This window comes from Dipteris shenzhenensis, chromosome 31 (genome assembly GCF_047967505.1).
Source record: "Dipteris shenzhenensis isolate YYH24624 ecotype China chromosome 31, Dip_SZ_1.0, whole genome shotgun sequence".
NCBI classification, from domain to species: Eukaryota; Viridiplantae; Streptophyta; class Polypodiopsida; order Gleicheniales; family Dipteridaceae; genus Dipteris; species Dipteris shenzhenensis.
Genome location: NC_141626.1, coordinates 30,378,301 through 30,401,268, shown reverse-complemented (window position 1 = coordinate 30,401,268; position 22,968 = coordinate 30,378,301). Strand labels below are relative to the sequence as shown.

Here is a 22,968-nt window from a genome sequence, read left to right as displayed (position 1 = left end):
GGCTTTCTCCCACTTCCTTTTCTCTGTTCTTCCCATAGCTTCCTTGAAGCTGGAAGGCTCACCACAATCTGTCAGCATAATAAAATCAGCCACATTGTTGGCTCCTGGAACAAACCTGTCAGGAGGCCGTTGTACACGGGTGCTCCTCCTAACAAAATGTTCCGGATTAGGCTGCTGTCCAGCCTGTTCGTCATGCATGACGGGTGGCTGTACCACCATATCTGGCTGTTCTACAGCCCCATCTGCTGGCATATCCAGTGGTGCATCATTGGCAAAATTATCTGGCTGATTTTCAGCCTGTATACCCTCTTGAACAGGGTTATCTGCAGCAGCTTGCTGCTGCATATAAATGGGCATTCTTTGCTGTCCAACATCATCATAAATAACCCTCCTGTATTCCACAGGTTGCACGGGTTCCTTCTGTACACTATCCTCTTTAAAGATGACATCATTGCTGCGTATAATCTTCCGTTTAACGGGATCCCATAACCTGTACCCCATTTCACCTTCGTCACCATAACCCATGAAGATGCATCTGAAAGACTTTGGCTCCAGTTTGGTGCGCAGTTCTTTGCGTATATAAGCAAAGCACTCGCAGCCAAACACACGTAAGTGCTTATATGAAGGTGTCTTGCCAGACCACACCTCCTCTGGCACTTTCAACTCCAAAGCCTTGTTTGGCGACCTGTTAATAATGTGAACTGCTGTTTGCACGGCTTCTGCCCAAAAGCCATGAGGTAATGCAGCATAAGACAACATACATCGAACCTTCTCCTGAATAGTTTGATTCATCCGCTCACTTACACCATTTTGAGATGCATTATGAGGGGCTGTGAGTTCCTATTTAATGCCCTTAGCTTCACAAAACTGTACAAAAGCATGTGACACTTACTCACCCCCATTATCGGATCTGAGGCATTTCAGCCTACGAACTGTCCGATTCTCAACCTGAGCGACAAACTTCTTGAAAGCATCTAAGGCATCGCTCTTATGCTTCAAGAAATTGACCCACACTTTGCGTGTGGCATCATCAATAAAAGTAATAAAATACTTTGCTACCCCCTAGTGATAACTGTGGCATCTCACACAAATCAGTGTGCACTAGATCAAGCGGTGCTCTATTCTGGGGAGTTCTCCTCTTATGAGGAGTCACAGAATGCTTGCCAAATATGCAATGATCACAAGTAGGCAAATCTGAAAAAGAAAGAGACGGCAGATAACCCAAACGTGACAGTTCTTGCATTCCTTTAACAGACATGTGTCCCAACCGGCTATGCCACAATGAAACCTTTGGCAGCTCGGTTATGGCAACAACATGATTACCCACACTGGAAACATAAAGAGGGTACAAGGTATCACTCTTATAACCCTCAGCCACTACAACCTGGCCATCAGTAATCACCCATTTGGAATCCCCAAATGTGGTGTGGTAACCACTGTCATCCAACAAGCCAGTGCTAATCAGATTTTTCTTGATTTGCGGCACATGGCGGACACCATCAAGCATAAATATGCGTCCATCAGGAAATACTATCTGTATACTGCCAATCCCTTCAATCTGACATGCATAGTTGTTCCCAAGATGAACAACTCCATGAGTACCTGTGTAGGAAGTAAACCACTCCCTATGAGGAGTAACATGAAAAGAAGCACCTGAATCCAAGAGCCAGGTGTGCATGTCATGGCCATCAATAACCAAAGTATGTGCAATTACAGCAGAAGAGCATAAAACATCATGTCTGTCACTGTCACTATCACTATCCTCTGCTGCAACATTCACTGCATCCAAGTCATCTGCCTTGGCCTTGCCTTTGCCTTTGCTTCCACTGCCTGCATCCTTTGTTTCAGCCTTCTTGGCTTTCTGATCCCGTATGAACTTGAAGCACTTAGACTTCACATGTCCCTTCTTGCCACAATAAAAGCATTCAATATCCTTTTTGCCACGGGACTGACTGCGGGATTTGGACTTACTAGCAGATCTCCCCTTCTGCTGAGTCCTGCCTCTATCCTGTACCTGCAAAGCATTTGAAGACTTGCTTCCCATATTATTTTTCCTGCTCATCTCCTCCATAAGGAGAGAGCTCTCCACATCAGCATACATAAGAATGACATTTGAATTTGACAGGGTGGTCTTGAAAGTGTCCCAACTCTCAGGGAGGGTACACAACAAGAAGGTAGCCTTGAACTCCTCATCAAGATTCAAACCCTGTGCAATCAGCTGTGTAAAGATGGCATTGAACTCACTCAAGTGTGAGGTCATAGTTGTACCTTCCTTCATGCGAAGATCAACCAGCTTCTTCAACCAATAAACCTTACTGGCTGAACTCTTTTGGGCATACAACTCTGCTAGCCTCTGCCATAGGCCATAAGAGGTCTTTTCAGCCTGAACATTGAACACAAGAGTATCAGAAATAGTAAGCATGATAGCTGCCCTTGCGGACAAATCAAGCTCTTCCCATTCATCATCTGCCATGTCAGATGGCTTGACACCCTTCACCCTTATGGGCTTAGAAATCTTCTTTAGCAGAAGTACATTCAAACACTGTTCTGCCCATAATGCATAATTGTGTGCTCCTTCCAATTTCTTTATGTTCAGAATTGAAGATTCACTTCCCCCTGATGCCATATCAGATAAGGAAAGTTCCTGACTCCCTGTAAGTCAAAAAATGACTGAATAAAGTTCTGATTTCTCAGAAAAAACCTGCTCTATCAAGAGCCAGAAGCACTCACAATAGTGCTGTTTTTTACTGTCAAAAGAATCTGCAGCAAAACAGTAAATTTCCCTCCAGTTACTGTACCTTCTGACACACTGTACCGTGCTCAAATAGGCATAAAACAGTAATTTCAGAATGCTGCAGCTGTTCCACAGGTGCTTTAACAGTGCATCATCATCTGATGAAGCATAAAACACTGCTGTACTGATCACTTCTCCCACCTCAGATGAGGTATTGCACTGATTTTATATGCATAAACCACTTGTCATACACTGTTTTGTTCATTGTAAAAGAGGCTCCAGACACTTCAGCCTGTCACAAACCTGCAACAGAAAATGGGACAAATCCCAAGCAATCACCCTTCTGCCAAAGGGATAAAAGGCATCTGAAGGTCTCAAACAGTAACCCAAGTGCTCTCAAGCAAAATCTGGCAAAAGCCCCTTGATTTGACACCTGTACCAAGTGAAAAACACCTCAAAACTGAGGTAGCATACAAAAAAGTAGCGCTCTCCTGGCACTTTCACCTGACAATGCAATGCATAAACAGCCCTGTGTACACAATAACAACACAGATCCCAACGTACAAACACTGAAGAGAAAATCTTTTGAGCACTATCAACGATGGACAGTTAGGGACCGAGTAAACTCGATGCGCCCTGGCCAAGCGTGGCTCAACTGAGATTTTCCAAGGTGTCGTACACAAAATGTGACCTGCAAGAAATGTCATTGAATACACTGCGGAAACAAGACCAATGTGGGCTCCCTGGCTCCACACTGCCTCAAGGCATACACTGCATAGACTTCCAGGCAAAAGCCCTTTGAAAATGTCACCCAAAAGCTGAGATTTGCACTCAGCAAAAGCATAAAAGTCCTCTACAAAATCAAGGCATTACCTTCCCGAAACAAGATAACTGTGCAATCAACCACACACTGTGGTACTAGTCACCTCAAGCACGAGGGACACGAAGGTACTTGCTGTACTTTCAAAACACAGTTTTGAGAACTGAAAATGATCTTGAATGAAGAGCAGAGTGCTCTCTCTCCTTTTCTTTCTTCCCCAAAGAAAAACTGATGTACCTGCTGTACTTTTGTACCTTTGTACCTGTGTAGGGTACAAATGTACCTGCTGTACCTATGCAGGGTACAGATCCAAGGAGAAATTTCGAAATGCACTCCTCTGACGCAGATCCAAAACAAAAAATGCGCCTCCCTGTCGAAAATCCCTGACGCAGCTCCCTGTCACAGTCCGTACGGCGGCGTCCGTACGGTACGGTGTCCGTACGGCTGTACGGACGGCCGTACGTCCGTACTGTACTGTACGGCGCGTGAAATGGCGCGACGCCTGCGCGATGCGTTGCCTGACTGCGCTGCCCGCTGCAGCCCGCGCTGCTGCCCTTGCTATTGCCCGCACTGCCCTGTTGCAGCCCGCACTGCCCTGTTGCAGCCCGCGCTGCCCTGCGCTGCTGTCTTGCTGGCCACTAGGGCAAAGAGGTAGGGGGAGTGGGTAGACGGAGTGGAGAGGGAGGGGTAGGCTCTGATACCAGTTGAGAGGGAAGGTAAGAGGGAGAAGTACAAGGGGGAGAGAGTGAGAGAGAGTGGTGACACAAAAGATGCGGGTGTGAAGTGATGAGCCACACCACAAACTCTTAAGTTTTATTAGGATTAGGTTTTTCACCCTATGACTGTCTTAAGACAGTCATAGGTGTCATATCTTTAATAAAGGGGTGGCAATGTGCCTTTACCCAAACATCCAATGCCTTTTTGTGTGGAGACTTTAATAACTCGCCTGCCATCCAAGACAACACCACTCATCGTTCTCGCATGATCCCCACTAAGCTTCAACATTGGGAGGATATGCTTTCTTTCTTGCATGCAGAAGATTTATGGCTCTCAACAAGGGATAGTGATATGGGTTATACATACCGTCACAATGCCTTTACTCATTACTGGGCCCGACTTGACAGATGGTATTTGTTGCATGCTCAGCAGTATGCTAGTTTCACATGTGCACTATGGGTTGATCATTCCCTCTTGCTATCTGATCACTTTCCAGTATGCTTGACATTATCTATAGCACGTTTGACAGATGATATGCCTTTTTTTGGTCGTCGCCTACTCCGTGTTAATAGTGCTTATTTGCTTCATCAACAATTTCAGAACATGGTGAGAGTGGCTGTCCGCCCCCTCCTCTTACATGCTCAGGAGAACATGGATTTCGCTTGGATCAGTCTTGCCCATAGCTTGCAGGCTGTTATTCAAGATTATGGACGGAGTTACATGGGAAACCTCAGGCTTAAGTTGAAATGGGCTCAATCTCACAAGCAACAAATGGATGTAATCAGCTCTTATAGGCAGCTCACCTCCTCTGAACAGGATTCTTGTGCTTATGCGGTTCATATCATCCATCGAAATGATCTTCGCAAATTAAAGAAGTGGCAAATCTGAGCTCGCATGAAACCCCTTTTGGATAAGGGCTGCTCCTCCAAAGCCTTCTTTAAAAGCCTGCATGCGGATAGGCGAAGGAGGATATTTGCAGGATCAGGCAAGATGATGGCACCTGGACCACCTCCAAATCAGAATTGGAATCGCAATGCTCTAGTCATTTCCAGCATCTCTTTTCTCCTCAGCCTGATCATTCGATGCAAGTGAATGCAGCTAGGTCTCAATTTCTTATGCATGTTCAGCCTGTATTGTCTCGGGAACAGGCTCATGCATTGGAGCACCCTTTATGCTTAATGAACTGGATGATGCTTTGAGTCATTTACGTAAAGGCAGCTCTCCTAGTTGGGATGGATTGACTGTTGAATTTTTCCGTGCATTTTGGGGTGATCTCAAGAACACTCTTCTTCTTATGATCAATCATGCTTGGGCAGAACAATCTCTTCCTCCTTCTTGGAAACATGGCCTTGTCAAATTGACCCCCAAAAAAAGGTTGTGTGAGACAATGGCTGATTGGTGGCCCATATCTCTTATGCCAGTCATTTACAAACTCATTGCCAAAATGATTGTCCTCAGGGTTCGATTTATCTTGCAAGCAGGACTTCATCCCAGGCAGTATGGGTTTGTTCCCAAAAGGCAGATTACTGACAACATCTCCAATGCTTTGCTTGCAATTGAGTATGCCAAATATTCTAAACAAGATGTTCTCATTCTGCAAGTGGACATTGCGAAAGCATTTGATACTGTCCATTGCGATTTTATTTCTCAGACTATGCATAAATTGGGATTTGGCCCTCAGCTGGTCCATATTATTTACTGGTTCTATTCTCATGCCACTGCGCAGTGTTTGCTTGGTGGTGGGTTGTCAAGAACCTGGACTATGACCCGCTCAGTGAGACAGGGTTGCCCTCTTAGTTCGCTACTGTATGCCATTGCTACTCATCCGTTATTGTTGCATATGGACCATCTTGCAGATACAGGGCAGCTTCATGGCTTGCAAATTCCAGGAGTCTCTTATGCTAAATGGTCAGGTACTTCTTCCCATCATGGTAATTCTCTTCCCTTGGAAAGCATCCATTGGAGCAAGGTGTTTGAATCGCCTCTTGCTTTACAGGCACCTATTAAAGCATATAATCTTATGAAATTGGGCATAAGATTTGTCGGAGATGTTGTGGATCAACATGGTTATGTGCTTTCATTTCCACAAGCTTGCAGGACATTCCCCTTGGGTCTGCATCATAGGCCCATTTGGAGAATACTTACAATTATGTTGCAGCCATTTGTTCCTGTTCCTCCACTGTTTGTACAAGACAGATTACTGGACTGAAATCTGACTTCCTTATCTCCCGCTACCTGTTCACTTTCAATGCATAATCTGGCCTCCTCGATGGTCTACAGATTTCTTCTTCCACCGCCATGGATTGATAAGCATGCCAACACTCTTTGGAATTTGGATAGGCCTTTATCTTGGTGGCAATCACAACTCAAGAAAATTTGGAAAGCTAAATTGCCATTGAAACAGAGGCTTTTCTTTTGGAGATGTATAGTGGGAGCTTTTTCCATTGGGGTGAAATTGGCAGCACGTCGTATTGCTTTCTCTTCCTACCCTTGTTGCTCTCATCACCGTGAGACAGTTCCCCATTTGTTATGATCTTGCCCGCACTCTCGGATATTGATCACTCATGTCTCTCATTTGCTGCGGCTTCGGTTTCCCTCTATCAGATTCGGGAAACTCTTCTGGATGTTTGGATGCTTCTCATCTCAGATGTCTCCATTCCTCCTTTTCTTTCACTGGGCTCGTTTCTGGGTACTATGGACTATTTGGACACAGAGATTGCATTCAAAGATGGGACAACAATTTCCTCAGGCATATGCTTTCTTCAGAATGTCCCTCAAGCAATCTTTATATGATAGTTATGCTGCGAGGGACTTGGATGCTACTAGTCTTGAAGTGTTTTCTGACTGTTTTTGAGTTCTTCCATTAGGCTCTTTTTTAAAGGAGTTGAGAGTGCTCTCAACGGAAGTAAGAACGGAAGAAGGAGAGAGAGAGACAGAGAGCCAGACAAGTTTGGTGGGTGCAGAACCACCCTAATCTTCTTTTTCATTCATTTATATATGTGTTTGAGTATTGTACATAACTGGGGTTAAGGCACAATGATCTTTAACCCCACAACCTCCCACTTAAAGGACAATGTGCCTTTAAGGGAGAACAACCAGTGAGCATACTATCCAATGCCCATCAATACACGACAATACTCAAACCGCTGACTAGGTAGACTCTTCGTCGGCATATCTGCAGGGTTATCATCTGTATGAACCTTGACAAGCTCTATGCGCTTGTCCTCAAGTACCTCCCTGATGAAATGGTACCTGACCTCAATGTGTTTGGTCTTTGCATGAAAGACTGGATTCCGTGCTAGCTGAATAGCACTCATGGAATCACTATGCAATGTCGGTACGCCTGTATGAATCCCCGAATCTCCCACTAGCCGATCAAGCCATATAGCCTCCTTGCAACCCTCTATGGCTGCAACATACTCAGCCTCTGTGGTAGACAAAGCAACGCACTTCTGTGCACGAGACATCCACGACACTGCACCACCTGCAAAGGTGAACACATAACTAGAAGTGGATCTCCTACTATCCAGAAAATCAACCACTTCAACCCATACAGGGCAATGATGCTTGATAACGTTCTGGTAGTCCTTATTAGGGGACCAGGGCATGATATGCACCATTTGTCGACCAAAAAATAAAGGGGACATTTCCAACATCTTTTGTTTTGTCAGGGCATCTAAAAGATGAACTTCATAAAATCCTCGGGAAACAAAATAGACTCCTTCTACATAGCATCCACCTAGGAGAGAATTCACCCATTGACCCACATCATTAGCAGAGGGAATTTTGCCTGGAAAAAAGATGATAACTGCAGTTTGAGAAAGCTTCTTCAAAGGATGTACAAGAGAGGGCAACTTCATTTTGTAAGTGAGTTCCAGAGCAGGTTGAGTCCATTCCCTTCTACTTTGTTGAAAATCATCATTCAACATATCAAACACATAGGAAGCATCTTCAGATGAAGGAGATATGGGGGAAGAGGTTTCCCTTGATTGTCTTTTGGGTTCAGGAGAGAGAGCTCTCTTGACATAATACTTGTTTGCTTTTGCCATGGAGGCTAAGGGTTTCAAACAGATATCAAACGATGAGGATGAGATAGGACTGAAGCGCTGTGCGAAAGAAATGGGGAGCTGACAGAACTGTACGGACGTACGGAGAAGCTGAACGAACTGTACGGAATGATCACACGAAAAATCTGACAGAAAGGTACGGAACAGAGTTGCTGACGGGACACAAAGGGGCAAAGCTGTACGGAAGAGCCAGGGATGTACGAACGTACGGAAGAGACGCTGAACTCGTGCACTGTACGGACATACGGATTAGCAGACGGAGCAGTACAGAGCTTTCACACGAAGTATCTGACAGGACTGTATGGAGCAGAGATGCTGACGCTAAACTGTACGGAAGATTCAAGAAAGTACGGACGCACGGAGGAAACTTCAGAAGGGGAAAAACGATGGCGAGGTAAAAAGCAGCGGGATCAGTCGAGGCTGCGCAGGGATGACGAAGTCTGTTCGCACCACCGTACGGTGAGCGTACGGCGTCCGTACAGATGTACAGACAGAGGGGAGCTGTACGGGGACCTAATCTCTGCGTCGACCTCCTCTCTCTCACGCTCTACCACACACCAAACACACACACACCACCACCACACACACACACACACACACACACACACACACACACACACACACACACATATACATATACATACATATACATATACATATACATATACATATATATACATACATATACATATACATATATAGTGTATACACATACATGTGAATATACATCTATATATGTGTATACACACACACACACACACATATATAGATGTATATACACATGTATGTATATATATACACATGTATATAGATGTATATACACACACACACATATATATACACACACATACATACATACATACATACATGCATAGATAGATAGATAGATAGATATAGAGAGAGAGAGAGTTTATTAAAGTCTTCGGAAGACATTAAAGTATCCCCAAAAAATATAGAGAGAGAGAGAGAGAGAGAGAGAGAGAGAAAATGATTTCATTGATAGTATTCTAAATGGCAAATTGAAATAACAACTGGTAACGTTACTATTCCTTGATAGTATTCTAAATGGAAAATTGAAATAACAAGTGGTAAGGTTACCAAGGTAGAACTAATTGTACGGAAAGATACATACAAGAACAACAACGCCAGTAGTGTCGCAACATTTCTCAGCTGTAGGAATTGGAGCTCCATCCAATGAATTTCCTGTAACATGCAAGCAATAGATTATCGTCAAAGAATCTGCTTCTTTACGAAAGAGAACGAAACAGTAACAAGAAGTTAGGAACAATCGAACTATAAGCTGAAAACAAATGGTCCAATACACATCTGCAATAGTAGCTTAAAACTCCTCATAGGCTCTATTTGGATGCTTTCAAAGACAATAAATATAGCTACTTGGAAAAACGATTAATGTATACCAACAAAGGCTAAAATCTGTCACATTATCAAATATCATAGGAATGGCAATGTGGCATAAGCTTAGTAGTTAAACTGCATATGGAGTGCCCAATGATCAATGTGTCATTCATGCAGATAGTCAATAGGGCACTCAATCACCATAATAATGTTACTCATGAATATAAGGAGGATCCAAAAAAGGCAGCTCTTACATCTTGGTACTAGTGCAAGTACCTATACAATAGCCTCTTAGGACTATTGCACGTTAGCATAGACCACCTCCAACAAGGGCTTATTGCACGTTAGCATAGACCATCTCCAACAAGGGCTTATTCGTCAGCCATTCGAATCACATTATAGCTGAAAGCTGGTAGTCCAAGCCTATAGACTGATGACCTTGTCTTACAAGGTGGGGCTAGACTGGATTTGGATTACTCTCCTTCCAAAGCCCCTTCCACTAGAAGGGTCATTGTGAGCATGGAGTTCTAGGAGACCTGCGTTTTACCCCCCCCTTTGCCATGAGCTACATCATGGTGAAAGAAAGAAAGAAAGAAATTTTATTAAAGTCTTCGGAAGACCAATGGGTCTATGAGACTCTGAAAATCCTGATACAACGAGCTGTGGTAGTGGAGCTACTAAACGAGCGTCCATACCAATGCAAAATGCAAAATACAAAAAATGCAAAAATGCAGAATGGCAGTACTAAGTCCTAAGTACAGCATAGTCATGTCAATGGTCGACTATATATATGTGAGCTGGAACCCTCCTAGATATCGCCTACAAGATCCTAGCAAAGGCCTTGTGTTAAGAGATTGACTTTGACAACTGAAAAAGTAAGGCAACTTCTGATCAATGAGGTGTGACAAGAAGGTAATCGTTGTTGTGCGAGAATGCTCCTTGAAGTGAAATCCCACAACTCCAGATGGGAACATTGAGGACACCAAGTTTTGGTGTGACGAGGATGCACTATGGGACAAACTACCCCATCTATAAGATCAAGATCCAATTGACCTTGTCTCTAGAAGCCAAGCTCTCTAGGCAACTTTTTGATCCCTCTAGAATTTGGCAGTATCATTCGAAAACTCTTGAGGCTAGCACCTCCTCACCCTAGTGGACGAAGAGACGCATCCCTACCAATCATGTCTCTTGTGTGCAGACTTGATTCACCCAAAGCCTTTGTAAAACAGAGCAAAGAGGGGCCAAAGGACAACCTTGTCTCAAGAAGCGCATGAGAGAGAAGGCCTCTCTTGTGTGGCCCGCAATGAGAAGCTGGCTAGAGCTGCTGCAAATAAAGCTAAGATTCTACTCACCCACTATACCTACAATCCTAGCCATTGCATAGTACCCTCCAAGAATTCCCATTCTACTTTGTCATAAGCCTTCTCAAAATCCAACAAGAGGATCCGAGAGGCTATTGACTTGTCTGTGGCCTCCCAACACGTGAAGATGTACAAGGGTGCAAAGCCACAAGCTCAACACATTGGCTACAATCTTCTAAGCTATGTCCAGCAAAGTGATCGACCTCCACTGGCATATATATGCCTATATCACCCCCCTTGGGGATCAAACAAATCAATCTAAAGGAGAAGAATGAGGGCATCTGTCTTGAATCAAAAGATCTCCTCCAAAGCCAAGTGGTGATCATCAAGTCCCAATATTGTCTAAAGGAAACTGGAGATATGTTGGGCATTTCTGCATCGGGAGAGCCTTCACACCTCTAGCATCTCACCATTCGTGAAAGAAGCCTCCACGAGTCAATTCTACAAAGCAATGCCAATAGCAAATATGCTTCCGAGACACCAAGATACTCGACAAGACCCTAGCAGCACCCACACAATTATGGCTGATACTTGGCGTGCCTTCTTCAAAACCAATACACATCCACCATTGTTTTTCAATCTTAAATTTATTGTTATTATTATTTCTCTTCATTCTCAAATTCATTTTCAGCTTTCATTAAATGCTAAGGGGTGTGCAATTAGAGGTCTCGTCTCATGTAGTTCTAACTACTCTCATAGGCCTCTTTGGCCTTTCATAGAGCAAATAAATTTTTCTTTCTTTCTTTCTTTCTTGCATGCTTTCTCTCAAGAAGCTTCAAAATGGCAAAGCCAAGAACCAAGAGGGCTCCAAGGAGAACTCCTAACCCATAAGTGGAGACTACTTGCTCCAATCCTCGAGAAGGTATTTAATGAAGTCTTTTGCAAAGGTGGACCTCCAACACCATCATAACCCATTCACAAGGCAAGAGATCCCATGGACACAAGTAAATCATACAATTGGCCACTTGATGGCCAGGGTTATTGGTCAACTTTGCAAAGAATAACATTTCTTTCCAACATGCCTCTCTCCCCCACCCTCTTCGGACTCTACATTGATGAGCTGCCCTCTTTGTAGACACACTAGGAGGTCGAGGATCAGCTCTAGCACACTATCATACCTATCATGCTATATATTGATGATGATGTATTAATTTTAGACAGAGCAGAGGGACTAAACATGTATGCCATGTACCACCAGCTTGCCCAAGAGGGCTCTGCTCTGCATTTCTGGATCAACGATGCCAACGCCCCCTTGGAACCTCGCTCGAGTGTTCCGAGTGCCATCAGAACCTACCCAAAGGAAGTTGTGCACCAAGTGCCTAAGTTTCCCCATACAACCCCTGTGAAAGCACCAGCAAGAGGCTATATACAAGGTACAGCAAGGAGTACCTAATTCGCTACCAGGGCCCTGCCTGCTAGTGAGAGTTTGAGCTCTAGTAAAGAAGCTTGCACCGTACACTCTCTAAAATGGAGGCAATCTGCTGCTCTGTTGTAATGACTATGCCCACCTGGCATCCAAGATATCTCACTATCTGCCCCTGCAGTATCCATCTGAAACCAAGGGCCGTCCCCAAGCTCGTACCTCCTGGACGACCTCAGTTGCTATAAGGAAACCAACTGATTCGGCCTTCTTGATCCTAGCTCCAGATGCCGCACAGTAGGTAGCTAGAGCCTCCCTAACCACCGCCTCAAGGCTCACTGCGAAACGCTCCACATAGAGTGATGTGTCGTCTACAACTCTGAATCCAGCAGCTCCTCCTACCAAATTGACAACCTCATCCCTGTAAGACCCCGGCCTATGAGCGCAAGTAGCAACCCAAAGCCCTCACAAACAACGAATAGAAAAATAAAGGGGGCGAGGGGGCAGCTCTGTCGTGCAGCCAAGTTGGGGTCAAGTTTTCATTCATGATGCAGTGGGCCGTCAAAATAGGAGTGGAACCTGTCATGCCTTTGGTACGGAGATGCACAAATGCGAATTACTACCCTTCCAAAGTCTCAAAGGTCAGACGCAGTGGTGCAAGCTCCTACTCATAACATAGCCATGTTTTCTCAAGCCTCTTCTCCATGAGCTGGACCTTAGTGGGTTGGAATGTGCATGGGCTCCACGACCATGCACGTCAGCAGCCACAATACATGATACTTCACCAAGAGCTGTGGAGGGCAGTGGTAGGACGGGCAAGGGATTGTAAACTGATCAAGGAGCATATGTTTTCAGCAGTAGATATCAGCCGGTGGCATCATCTCTTGCCAGAAAGAGGACGAGAGGTGTGGTCCCTTGCAGCAGGCAAGAGCGGATGGGTATGTATCTCAGTTTTGCAAGGGATTTCAGCAGATGTCTTTGACCAAAGGAAGTTGATCAACAGGCAAGACAATTTGGATGGGGATTTGCTCCGAGGCTCTAGGATAGGCATCTTGAATGTCTACACTCTGACCTATAGGCAGCAACAACACGCCTTTTGGAGGCAGCTAACAGAGAGCCTCCTAGATGTTGACTCTTGGATTGTTCGAGGGGACTTCAACGATTTAGAGTTCGGGGACGACAAGTAGGCAGAGCTTCCTTCGCAGAGATGCTGGTAGCAGAGAGGAGCATTTCGGAGTAGCTTATTTTCACGATTTGCGATAGGGACCCCTAGAGAGAGGAGAAGTTCTCTAGGCTTTAAGGCAGGGTCAGTTTCTCCTTCGGCCAATGGCGGCATGATGGACTCCTTGAGAGGCTAGAGAGGTTCTACATGGGGGAATGGGCGATTCATAGGGGCGGAGCCACTGGCATTCTGAAAGGCACCACAATGTCGGACCATTTCCTGGCTATTTTGCAGCTTGAGCAGCCTCAGAAGAGGACTGCATTCCTAACTCTCTATTACAAGAGCAAGAAGGACAGGACATGGTGGAAGAGATTTGGAGTCAGTGGCTGATGCCCTAGTTGGAGGATGGGTCACGTGGGCAGTAGAGGTGATCAAGAGGAGCAACAAGGAGCTGTATTCCCAGGCTCTGTGCCGCCGCCGTCTCCTCCAAGCACATGAGCGAGCATTGAGATGGGACTTGGCCTCCATTGAGCATCTTAGAGAGCACAACCCAATGTCGCAGTGGCAAGCGGATAGGTAAGAGTGTGTGCCGCTGGGCCTCTAGGATACAAAGACACATCGAGTAGAGTTCTCCTACCATTGTTCTAGATCCCGCTCAGTGTAGCAGGGTGATAGAATGACTAGGTAGTTCTTCTAGACCACAGGCACTAGGTCAATGAGGACACAACTGCAAAGACTGAGAGACACAGACGGTCACATGCATTCGTACCACTAGTTTCTCCAGGATTTTGTTCCAGGCAGAGGAGTCTCCTCTGGTGATTCCAAGCAAAGGAGGAGTCTCCTCTGGTGATTGCAGCCAAGGAGATTGTGTGAGATCACATCTCGACAATGGTGTCACAGAGCCTAAGCAGACAGCTTGAGATGCCTCTCACGAGCTCTCAAAGGCTCTCAAGGCCCAGAGAGGTCAGATGCAAGTAGCTCTTAGACAGGTAGGTCAAATGGGTCTCAACAACTTATTGGTAGCTCCAGTCAGATGCTTATTGGTGGCCAGCAGTAATGTCTTCTACAATGAAGCAATGTCCTGGAGATTGGAGGAAGACTAAGGTTGTGACAAGGAGGCCGCGTCCTGAGAAGGAAAGGGGCTCTAAGACACCCTTGCCCAAAGGCTTCAAGGAGGGGGGGCATGAAGAGGAAAAAGAAGCCCCCGACACTGCAGCAGGAAGAGGGGAAGAAGGAGGTGGAGAGCTAACGGAGGGGGGACGGGTAGTGAGGGGTGATAGTAGCTTTTTTTTTTTTTTTTGGGGGGGGGGGGGGGAGGGGGCGCAGAGGAGAACAACAGGGGGCGGGTGCTGGGGGTTCGCGAGAGCCGAGGGGAAAACTAGGAAAATTGCCGGAGGGAGCCACTAGATCAATGGCTGCTCAGGCTGATGAGCACCTTGATCTTACTGCTGGTGGGCCAGCTCCCATAGGCTACCACCCACTGAACGTCAAAGAAGATCTCATCCTCCCGTGTACGACAACGGTGTCACTGAGGCATTCTCTATGTGCTTCCCCTGAGACTAGGGAGGTGCCTCCCGCTTTGTCCTCATACGCTCTCGAAGTCTGGCACGTCGTCTGTGGTTCTTCAAGCCATTCTTGCTAGGCTTTTTGCAAACGTCACCCTAGTTCAAGCCCCTCCAGAAGGGTCTACCCAAGGTGTCTGGGACTCCATCTGTTGTCTTACCCCATGCTGTGCTCTCTCTGGACAAGCAACCCTCTGGTACAAGCGCGGCTAAGAGGGATCCTTGCCTAGAACCTCCTGCAATCCTTGGCCACAAGTGTCCCATCTCCCTACACCGTATGCACAGGCCTGGCACCCCTAAGAACTCTATACGTTGTCTGAACTCGCCACTATCCAGGGTCTCTAGAAAGGTCTCCAGAAGAAGAGTCTCTAGGCACTCCATCATCTGCAACCTGAGTCTAGGGAGTCCATCATCCGCAACCACTATCGTTGCCATCTGAGGTGGCAAGCACCACCAATGGACTGAAGGATGGGTATGTACTCCTTGGGGAGCCCCAAGAATCAGAGCATCACAAAGAAGCGAGGCACGTGATGGGTCCAATCCATGTCATCAACGGTCACCCCAGAAATCAGAGCGTCACAAAGAAGCGAGGCATGTGATGGGTCAAATTTATGTCATCAACGGTCAGCCCATGGTACCAAGGGATAAGGTAGACGAGATGCAGATCTAGTACCAGGAGGCTCCACTCCACAAGTGACCGGGTGGTGTCCGGGGAGCTCAAGTGGAGATGGAAAACCCCTCTACCATAGATAGTGACCTCCTGTATATGGTCTCCGTACAATGATAAGCTCGCCTGAATCCAATCACGTACCTAGCTGATGGTTAGCGTGAGGCCAATATCTTGCCTACCACTGCCCTTTCCTGAAGTGATTGTATTGCTTTCTTCCCCTAGTGTTTGTCCTCTGGAAAGAGAAGAGCCTTAATGGCCTGGGGAGTCGAGGACACTGCCATGTGAGCCCCTGTGGCCAGACCAACGGTCACTACCAAGATTCGTTCTTCAAAAGAAAAAACACAACCGTTAAGCTAGGAGAAGGGAGGGAAAAAGGGAAACAGGAGGAGGGTGGGAGAGGATTTGAGCCCTCTCAAAAGACCCCAAAGGCTGATGGGAGAGGCCAGAAAAAAGGAAAATTCCTAGCATGGTACAAAGGAGAAAGGCCCCCCAAAACCTCTGCCAAGGACACTCAAAACCAAAAACGAGCTGGCCCAAAGGAGAAGGCTAGCTGAGGGCTTCTCCCTAAATGAGAGCTCGCACGAGACCGAAGCCTGTGGCGAAGGCCTCCACCACCTGAGGCAGCCTCAGAAAGGGCTGCCCGCCTAAAGGAAGCCCATCAGAGGGCAGGCCTTCTCGTTGGAGGGCTGCGCCCTCTAGAGGCGGCCTGGAGGGGCAGCACACAGCTGCGTCAAGTCTCGCCACACTTGAGAGTAGCCCAGGGGACGAGCGGGCTGCTGAGCAGCAGCCCGCAACCAATCAACTGGCTGCGGCTGCACCCAAGGAACATGAGGGGGAGGCAATAGCCCATGCACCCTGCTGCAAGGCACAAGAGATTCCAAGGGTCCCTTGCGGGTCTGCGCGAAGAGAGCTGAGTTGCCGTCAAAGGGGGGAAGCAGCCGCAAGGCTGCAAGAAGGAGCACAAAGGCTAGAGGGGAGGAGGCGGAAAGAACGGGGGGCGGCGGGGAGAGAGAGAGAGAGAGAGAGAGAGAGAAGAAGAAGAAGAAGAAGAAGAAGAATATATTATCGTCCTCTGAAGACCAAAACCGGCCTATGGGACCTGAGCAATACAATATCACAAGTACATGAAAGCTCCTCCCGAAGATGGGAGGGTGGAAAGAGAAACCACCTTCTAGGATTCAGGTGGATTCCTATGCTTGAAGAGCTTATACACAAATGTTCCTAAAGCTGAAGGTGACCCTTTATGCAGCAAATCAGCCAGTTTGTTATGTCCCTCAAGGAGGTGATTGAACTCTTCCCTAATGTGTGCATAGTGAGGGCATATCATTACCATGTGTTCTTCTGTTTCAACCATACCTTGATCACATAGTTGGCATATTCTACTCTCCCTTGGCATCTTTTTCCATCCCCCTGTTTCTATTTGCAGCTGGTGTGATCGGGTGCGAAGTGAGGCTAAAGCCCTCCGTTTATGCACTGCTATAGGTGTACATATGTACTTCTGCGTTGTTGTCTCCCTTCCTGTATAAATTGACCAATATTCGGGGTTGATATATGTGCGATAGTACTCAAATTTATCTTTGTTTTCTGCTGTTTGCCATTTCCTGTGTAGTGCATTCAGCAGGTCATAATGAAAAGCCTCTTCATCAATCTCCTCTGAAGAGTAGTTTAAATACTCTTCTACTTCCCACTTCTTGAACCATTTTTTTAGGTCCTGTGCCCATCCGGATGTCAAAATCTTGCCCTTGTTTGTCTTTTGAAGCTTCTGACTTTCATTCCATGCTCTCTTTGGTAGCCTTTCATTATCCATGCACTTGACCTTTGTGATGTATCTGAGTACTCTCTTCAGAGCATGTAGCTCTATGGGTATACATCCTGTTTCTAGGAGTAACAAAGAGTATGGTGTAGTAGCCTTGATGCCCAGGTGCCTCCTAATGAAAGACTGCTGCTCCCTGCTCACTACTGTCACCTCCTCACTTCACCTCTCTCTCTCTCTCTCTCTCTCTCTCTCTCTCTCTCTCTCTCTCTATGAGGGCCCTACCTTGTGGCCTGACGTTAAAAAATTATTCTCTTCCATAGTCTCATCCCGGCCAACATTTTTGCCGCTCTTGGTGAGCAAACTTGTTGGTTACAGGAGTGACTCTTGTAGACTCATCTCAAAGTAAGATCACAGTGTTCTTCCAGCCATATCACAAAGAACACCATATCACGAGTAGTTGGTGAGGTAGGGATCTAGAACCAATGACATGACACACTCGACAAAGGGCGAATGCACAGATCATGCTTGGGGATATCCCATCAATGTTCAGGACCAGAGCACGACCCAGGCTACCGTGGCCCTTATTAGGCGCAAAGCCACCGCTAGGAGGCCATGACGGACCACATCCACATATAGCCGCCAGCGTACTAACTCTGACCTCATACCAATACAGCCCCACCCACCATCGGGTCCATCATGACCTCCCCCTTTGGGGCCTCCAGTATCTGTTGTATCGGACTAGACTTGACATTGGATCTAATTTGAGATGATGATGATGATGATGATGATGATGATGATGTTATGACTATGTAGTACTGATGATGTTTTGACTGTAGTACTTAGCATTCAGCATGGGTGATGATGCTCGTTTTAGTAGCTCCACCGTTTCAGCTTATTATATCAGGTTGGTCACAATCTCATAGACCAATCAGTCTTCCGAAGACTAATATGATTCCGTGAGATGAGATTAACCGCATCATACGGTTAGACCTCCTCCAGCTTTACACACTTCGGACTTGGGGGGGGGGACCAGGAGTTCCCCACCAAGACCCAGCTCTACATGACCATTAAATCTTAAGAGTATCGGAGGATGGCCTCATCATCAAACCCCAGTATCTTGAGGGCAAAGGAGTCTCACATGCACTAAGGATTGCCATTGAACAGATGCGAGTCTCCTCCCATCAGCTGAGGATTGAGGCAGGGAGAGCTGCAAGCATACCCAGAGAGCAATGGACTTGTATGCTATGCACGATGGGTCAGGTAGAGACCGAGGAGCACTTTCTTTGTATGTGTCTCACCTACTACGAGATTCGAGGGCGCTACCATTGCCTTTTTCAGGAGGGACACGAGTTTGGCCCACTCTCACGACTGATCCACTTCCAGGATCAAGTCTGTATTGGGCTCTACCTGATGGAGATGCGGAGACACAGAGAGACACTACTGCGACGAATCAGAGAGCAGCAAGATGCGACCACCACGTCACAGGACACTAAGGTGGATCGAGCGCAGAGGCAGGTCACCGACTTCTATGCATTTGAGTCAGCTCCAAGGCACTCGGGAGTAGAGGAGGAGGAGCTAGCTGACATGAGAGATAGATGGGTCAATAGAGGGAGTCGACACGACCCCACTACAGGACGAGGGACACGGGGATCTCACATGCGATAGAGACCAGAGCACACACGATTGAGGTTCGACCTATCTCAGCTCTCCTCAGAGGTGACCGACAGAGACGTGGCATTACACTTGACATAGCCCATCGGATCCAGAGATCGAGGAGACCACGCCCCCCACCACAGCGCCAGACAGCTCGACAGATGCAGATACATGAGCTCTTTGTGTCACACCAGAGAGCTATCACGCCTGGATACATGGAGCCAGATCATGTTCTTGGAGCATTATCCCTGAGCACCTGACATGCCTCACTCATGTTACACACTATTTCGCTGACTTGATATGATGTACTACATTAGTATTTCAGTTTATGTGTTTTCTAGTACTCAGCGAGGGCCTTAACGAGCCCTTTGGTTCAACCCGCAATGGCTTGTATGAGTTTACTTTGTTTCCGCACTTTTATCCCATAGGCCCGTGAGGCCTCCCACAGACGTCTCTCTCTCTCTCTCTCTCTCTCTCTCTCTCTCTCCCCCCACCCGCAGCTCCCCCTCCTCCTGGCAGCTCCCTCCCTCCCCGTCTAGCCTCACCACCCCAGCTCCTTCCCTCCCCGCCTAGCCTCACCACCCTAGCTCCTTCCCTCCCCGCCTAGCCTCGCTGCCCACCTAGCTCCCTCCCTCCCCGCCTGCACCCCCCCCCACCTGCAGCCCCTCTGCCTGCTGCCTCCTCTGCCCCTCCGCTCCTCCTCCTCCCCTCCGCTAACCCCTCCGCCCGCTGCCCCTCCACTCTTGCTGCTCCCCCCTCCGCCTGTAGCTCCGCTTGCTACTCCCCCCCGCCTACAGCCCCACTTGTAGCGCCACCTGCCTTTGCCTTCTCTCCCCCGCTTCTGCTCCACCCTCTCCGCCTACCCTCAGCTCTCCCCTCCTACCCTCAGCCCACTTCCTGTCTTGCCACCCCTCAGCCCCCCCCGGTCCCCCGCCCTAGCCTATCATATCACAGCTCCGCCTCCTACTCCCTCCATTGAGCTCTCCGGCTCTCCACCTCGTGTCAACCCCCTGGAGGTTCCTCCTGTCATGGGGGGGGGGGGTACATGCTCCCGCTCCCTCTCCCGCTCTTGCAATAAGACTAAGACCTACACCCAACACAGGACTGTTGAACGAAATGGGGAAAGGTGGCAAGGATACGGATAAAGCCGCCAAGAAAGACGACAACAAAGCCAAGAAACAAACACGACTGAAACTCAACAATGTGAACACACGCTACAACCGTAGTGGACTCGGAGTGGACAGCAAAGCGAAGTTGGGACCCACCTTTGCCTCCGCTTCACTCACAGCTTCAGCTTCAGTCTCAGTGACATCCTCATCTGCAGCCTCAGCCTCAGCTTCAGCGTCAGCTCTAGTTCCAGTTTCAGCTACACTTTCAGCTCCACTTACACCCACAACCTCTACACTTATAGCTACTGGCTCTGATATACCCCTACCCATGACATCAATTGCTCCACCCTCCCCTAGGATAGAGGGGTTGCCACTGACACCATCTCTCCCTTCTTCTCCCACTACAGTTCTCTCTCCGATTATGACACCTACTTTGGAGGGGTCATACATTGTTCCACACTACTCGACCTTTCTCTCCCCTCTGCCTTTCAGTCAGCCCACGCTCCCACACCCTACTGGGATCGCCTCCTCCAAGCCACTATCATCTACATACCATACCCATCTCACTCAATCATCACCCAACCTCCAGTCTCATCCTCACACTTTCAAGCCACAGTCCTTTCAATTTCCGTTAGAGCACGGACGAGCTGACCCTTCAGAGGCTTGGGAGTACTTGCTGATGGAGGTCCAGAGCATCCAAGAGCGCGAGAGGGAGATGTCACGCTTCGCACAGGAGCAGACACACTTCACCCAAGAGCAGGCACGTCTCATACAAAAGCAATCTCAGGCTATCCGAGCCCAAGCTGATCTTATTCAGGGGGCTCAGACAGGAGATCTCACAGCTCCGACAAGAGGTCACTGATGTACGTATAGTCCCAGGGAGCACCCCAGTTGTGGAGGCAAAGATTGCGAGCATGCAATCCGCCATTGAGGAGACGTCCAGATGGGTTGATGTAGCCAAACGGGAACCCGCAAGCATAACCGTTTCGACTACCCTCCTGGAGCGAAATCAGAGAGCCAGCAAGGCTCTCAACATCAAAGTACGTGGAATTCCTCGCACTGAGGCTACACCGATGGCAGATGCGCAAGCCTTCGTCGTGACCACTACCCTAGGGGCGACTGAGCACAGGATAGAGAGAGCATAGCGGGTTGGAAGGGACCCCAACCGAGAGGAGCCCCTTATCATACGGTTCCATCACGCCCAGGCACGACTTTCGGCTTTACGTCGTAGGTCAGGCTTACGAGACTAGCCAGCGATCTCCATGGATGAGGACCTCACTCCACTACAGGTTAAGGAGAGGTATTTTCTGTTGCAGCAGCGAGATCAGGCCCGCAAAGAGGGGAAGTGGGCAGTAGTACGAGATGGACGACTCCTTACAGGCCCCCGAGGGCACCCACCTCTCCTTCCGCATAGGGAGGCGGGGTATTTGAGACCCAGACATCCAAGACCCTATCTTGCACCATTTGGAACTGTAATGGTACCTTATGGTCTGAACCAGGGAACTTCTCGGAATCCTATACGGGCCACGACATAGTCTTTTACACAGAGACACATCAAAGTCCAGAGCACCCACTACCAGTAGTTAGCGGGTATACATGGGAGTCTGCCTACAGAGATGAGACGAGGGATACAGGAAGGGTTCAAGGGTCAGGAGGAGTCACAGTCCTTTACAGATCCACACTTTTGGGGGCCATCTGAGTGGAGCAAAGAGATCCACACTCCTGGTTTCTCTGGATCCGATTCGACACATGAAAAGCCGGGATTTGTTTATTGCAGTTTGCTACTTCTCTCCCGAGACCTCCCACTTTGCTAGAGATATTCGAGGGGAGGATGAGACATCCCCATTTGCTGCTCTTTATCAGTCCATTGTTAACTTCTCTAGCCGCGGGGAAGTACTCCTAGTTGGGGACTTCAATGCGAGGGTAGGCGCTCGTCATGCACCACTCCTCGACTTCAGGAATGACTCCACTCTACTGCCAGGCATTGACCTTGAGGAGGCAAGTATGCTACGAGTTTCGGCTGACAAACGAGGACTGCTCACATCTTATGGGCAGGCCCTATTAGACCTCGGCAGGATGCATGATCTTATGATCTACAATGGTCTTGACAGATGGCCCGCTTCAGCTGGCTTCACTTGCTTTCCACATGGGGGAGGCTTTAGTGTTCTAGACTACATCATGGGATCCCCTGCCTTCACTTCTCGCATCACTGACTTTACCGTAGCACCTCTCCCTCCAGGGGCTGACCATACCTATCTTTTCTTTAGCATTTCTACCCCCTGCCGCACAGCACTTTCTACCCTATTGAGTTCCTACTCCACCTACCATGATATACGCTTTGATCGCAATCACTCACCTATTTACTCTGGCCGTCTGTACATACTTCTCACATACATTGACTTTATACCCCTTTTAGAGGATCGTGCTGCCCTAGTCACTCGCTCACTACATGAGGCTGCTCTTCACGCCTATCCCCACACCACCCGCCCACCACCACCTGGGACCGTACCCTGTAATAGCTGGTACAATAATGAGTGTAAGGCTTTACGCCGTCAGCTAATTCGAAACAAAAAACAGCCTTCCGAGCGAACCAGAGACCGTCGTCTGGTGCGCAGGAAGAAACTTGACTTCGTGCGCCAAA

General features: G+C 47.8%; 1 protein-coding gene across 3 annotated transcripts in view; it reads right to left on the bottom strand.

Annotated features, from left to right (window-relative positions):
• LOC147881325 (protein ACCUMULATION AND REPLICATION OF CHLOROPLASTS 3, chloroplastic-like) overlaps positions 1-22,968 on the bottom strand; it is a 177,545-nt gene that overhangs the window by 129,612 nt on the left and 24,965 nt on the right. For all 3 annotated transcript variants that reach the window (XM_087370128.1, XM_087370129.1, XM_087370130.1), the window contains exon 3: positions 9,471-9,541. In XM_087370128.1, coding sequence (XP_087226254.1) covers positions 9,471-9,541 — 71 coding nt within the window. The remainder of the gene's footprint in view (positions 1-9,470; positions 9,542-22,968) is intronic.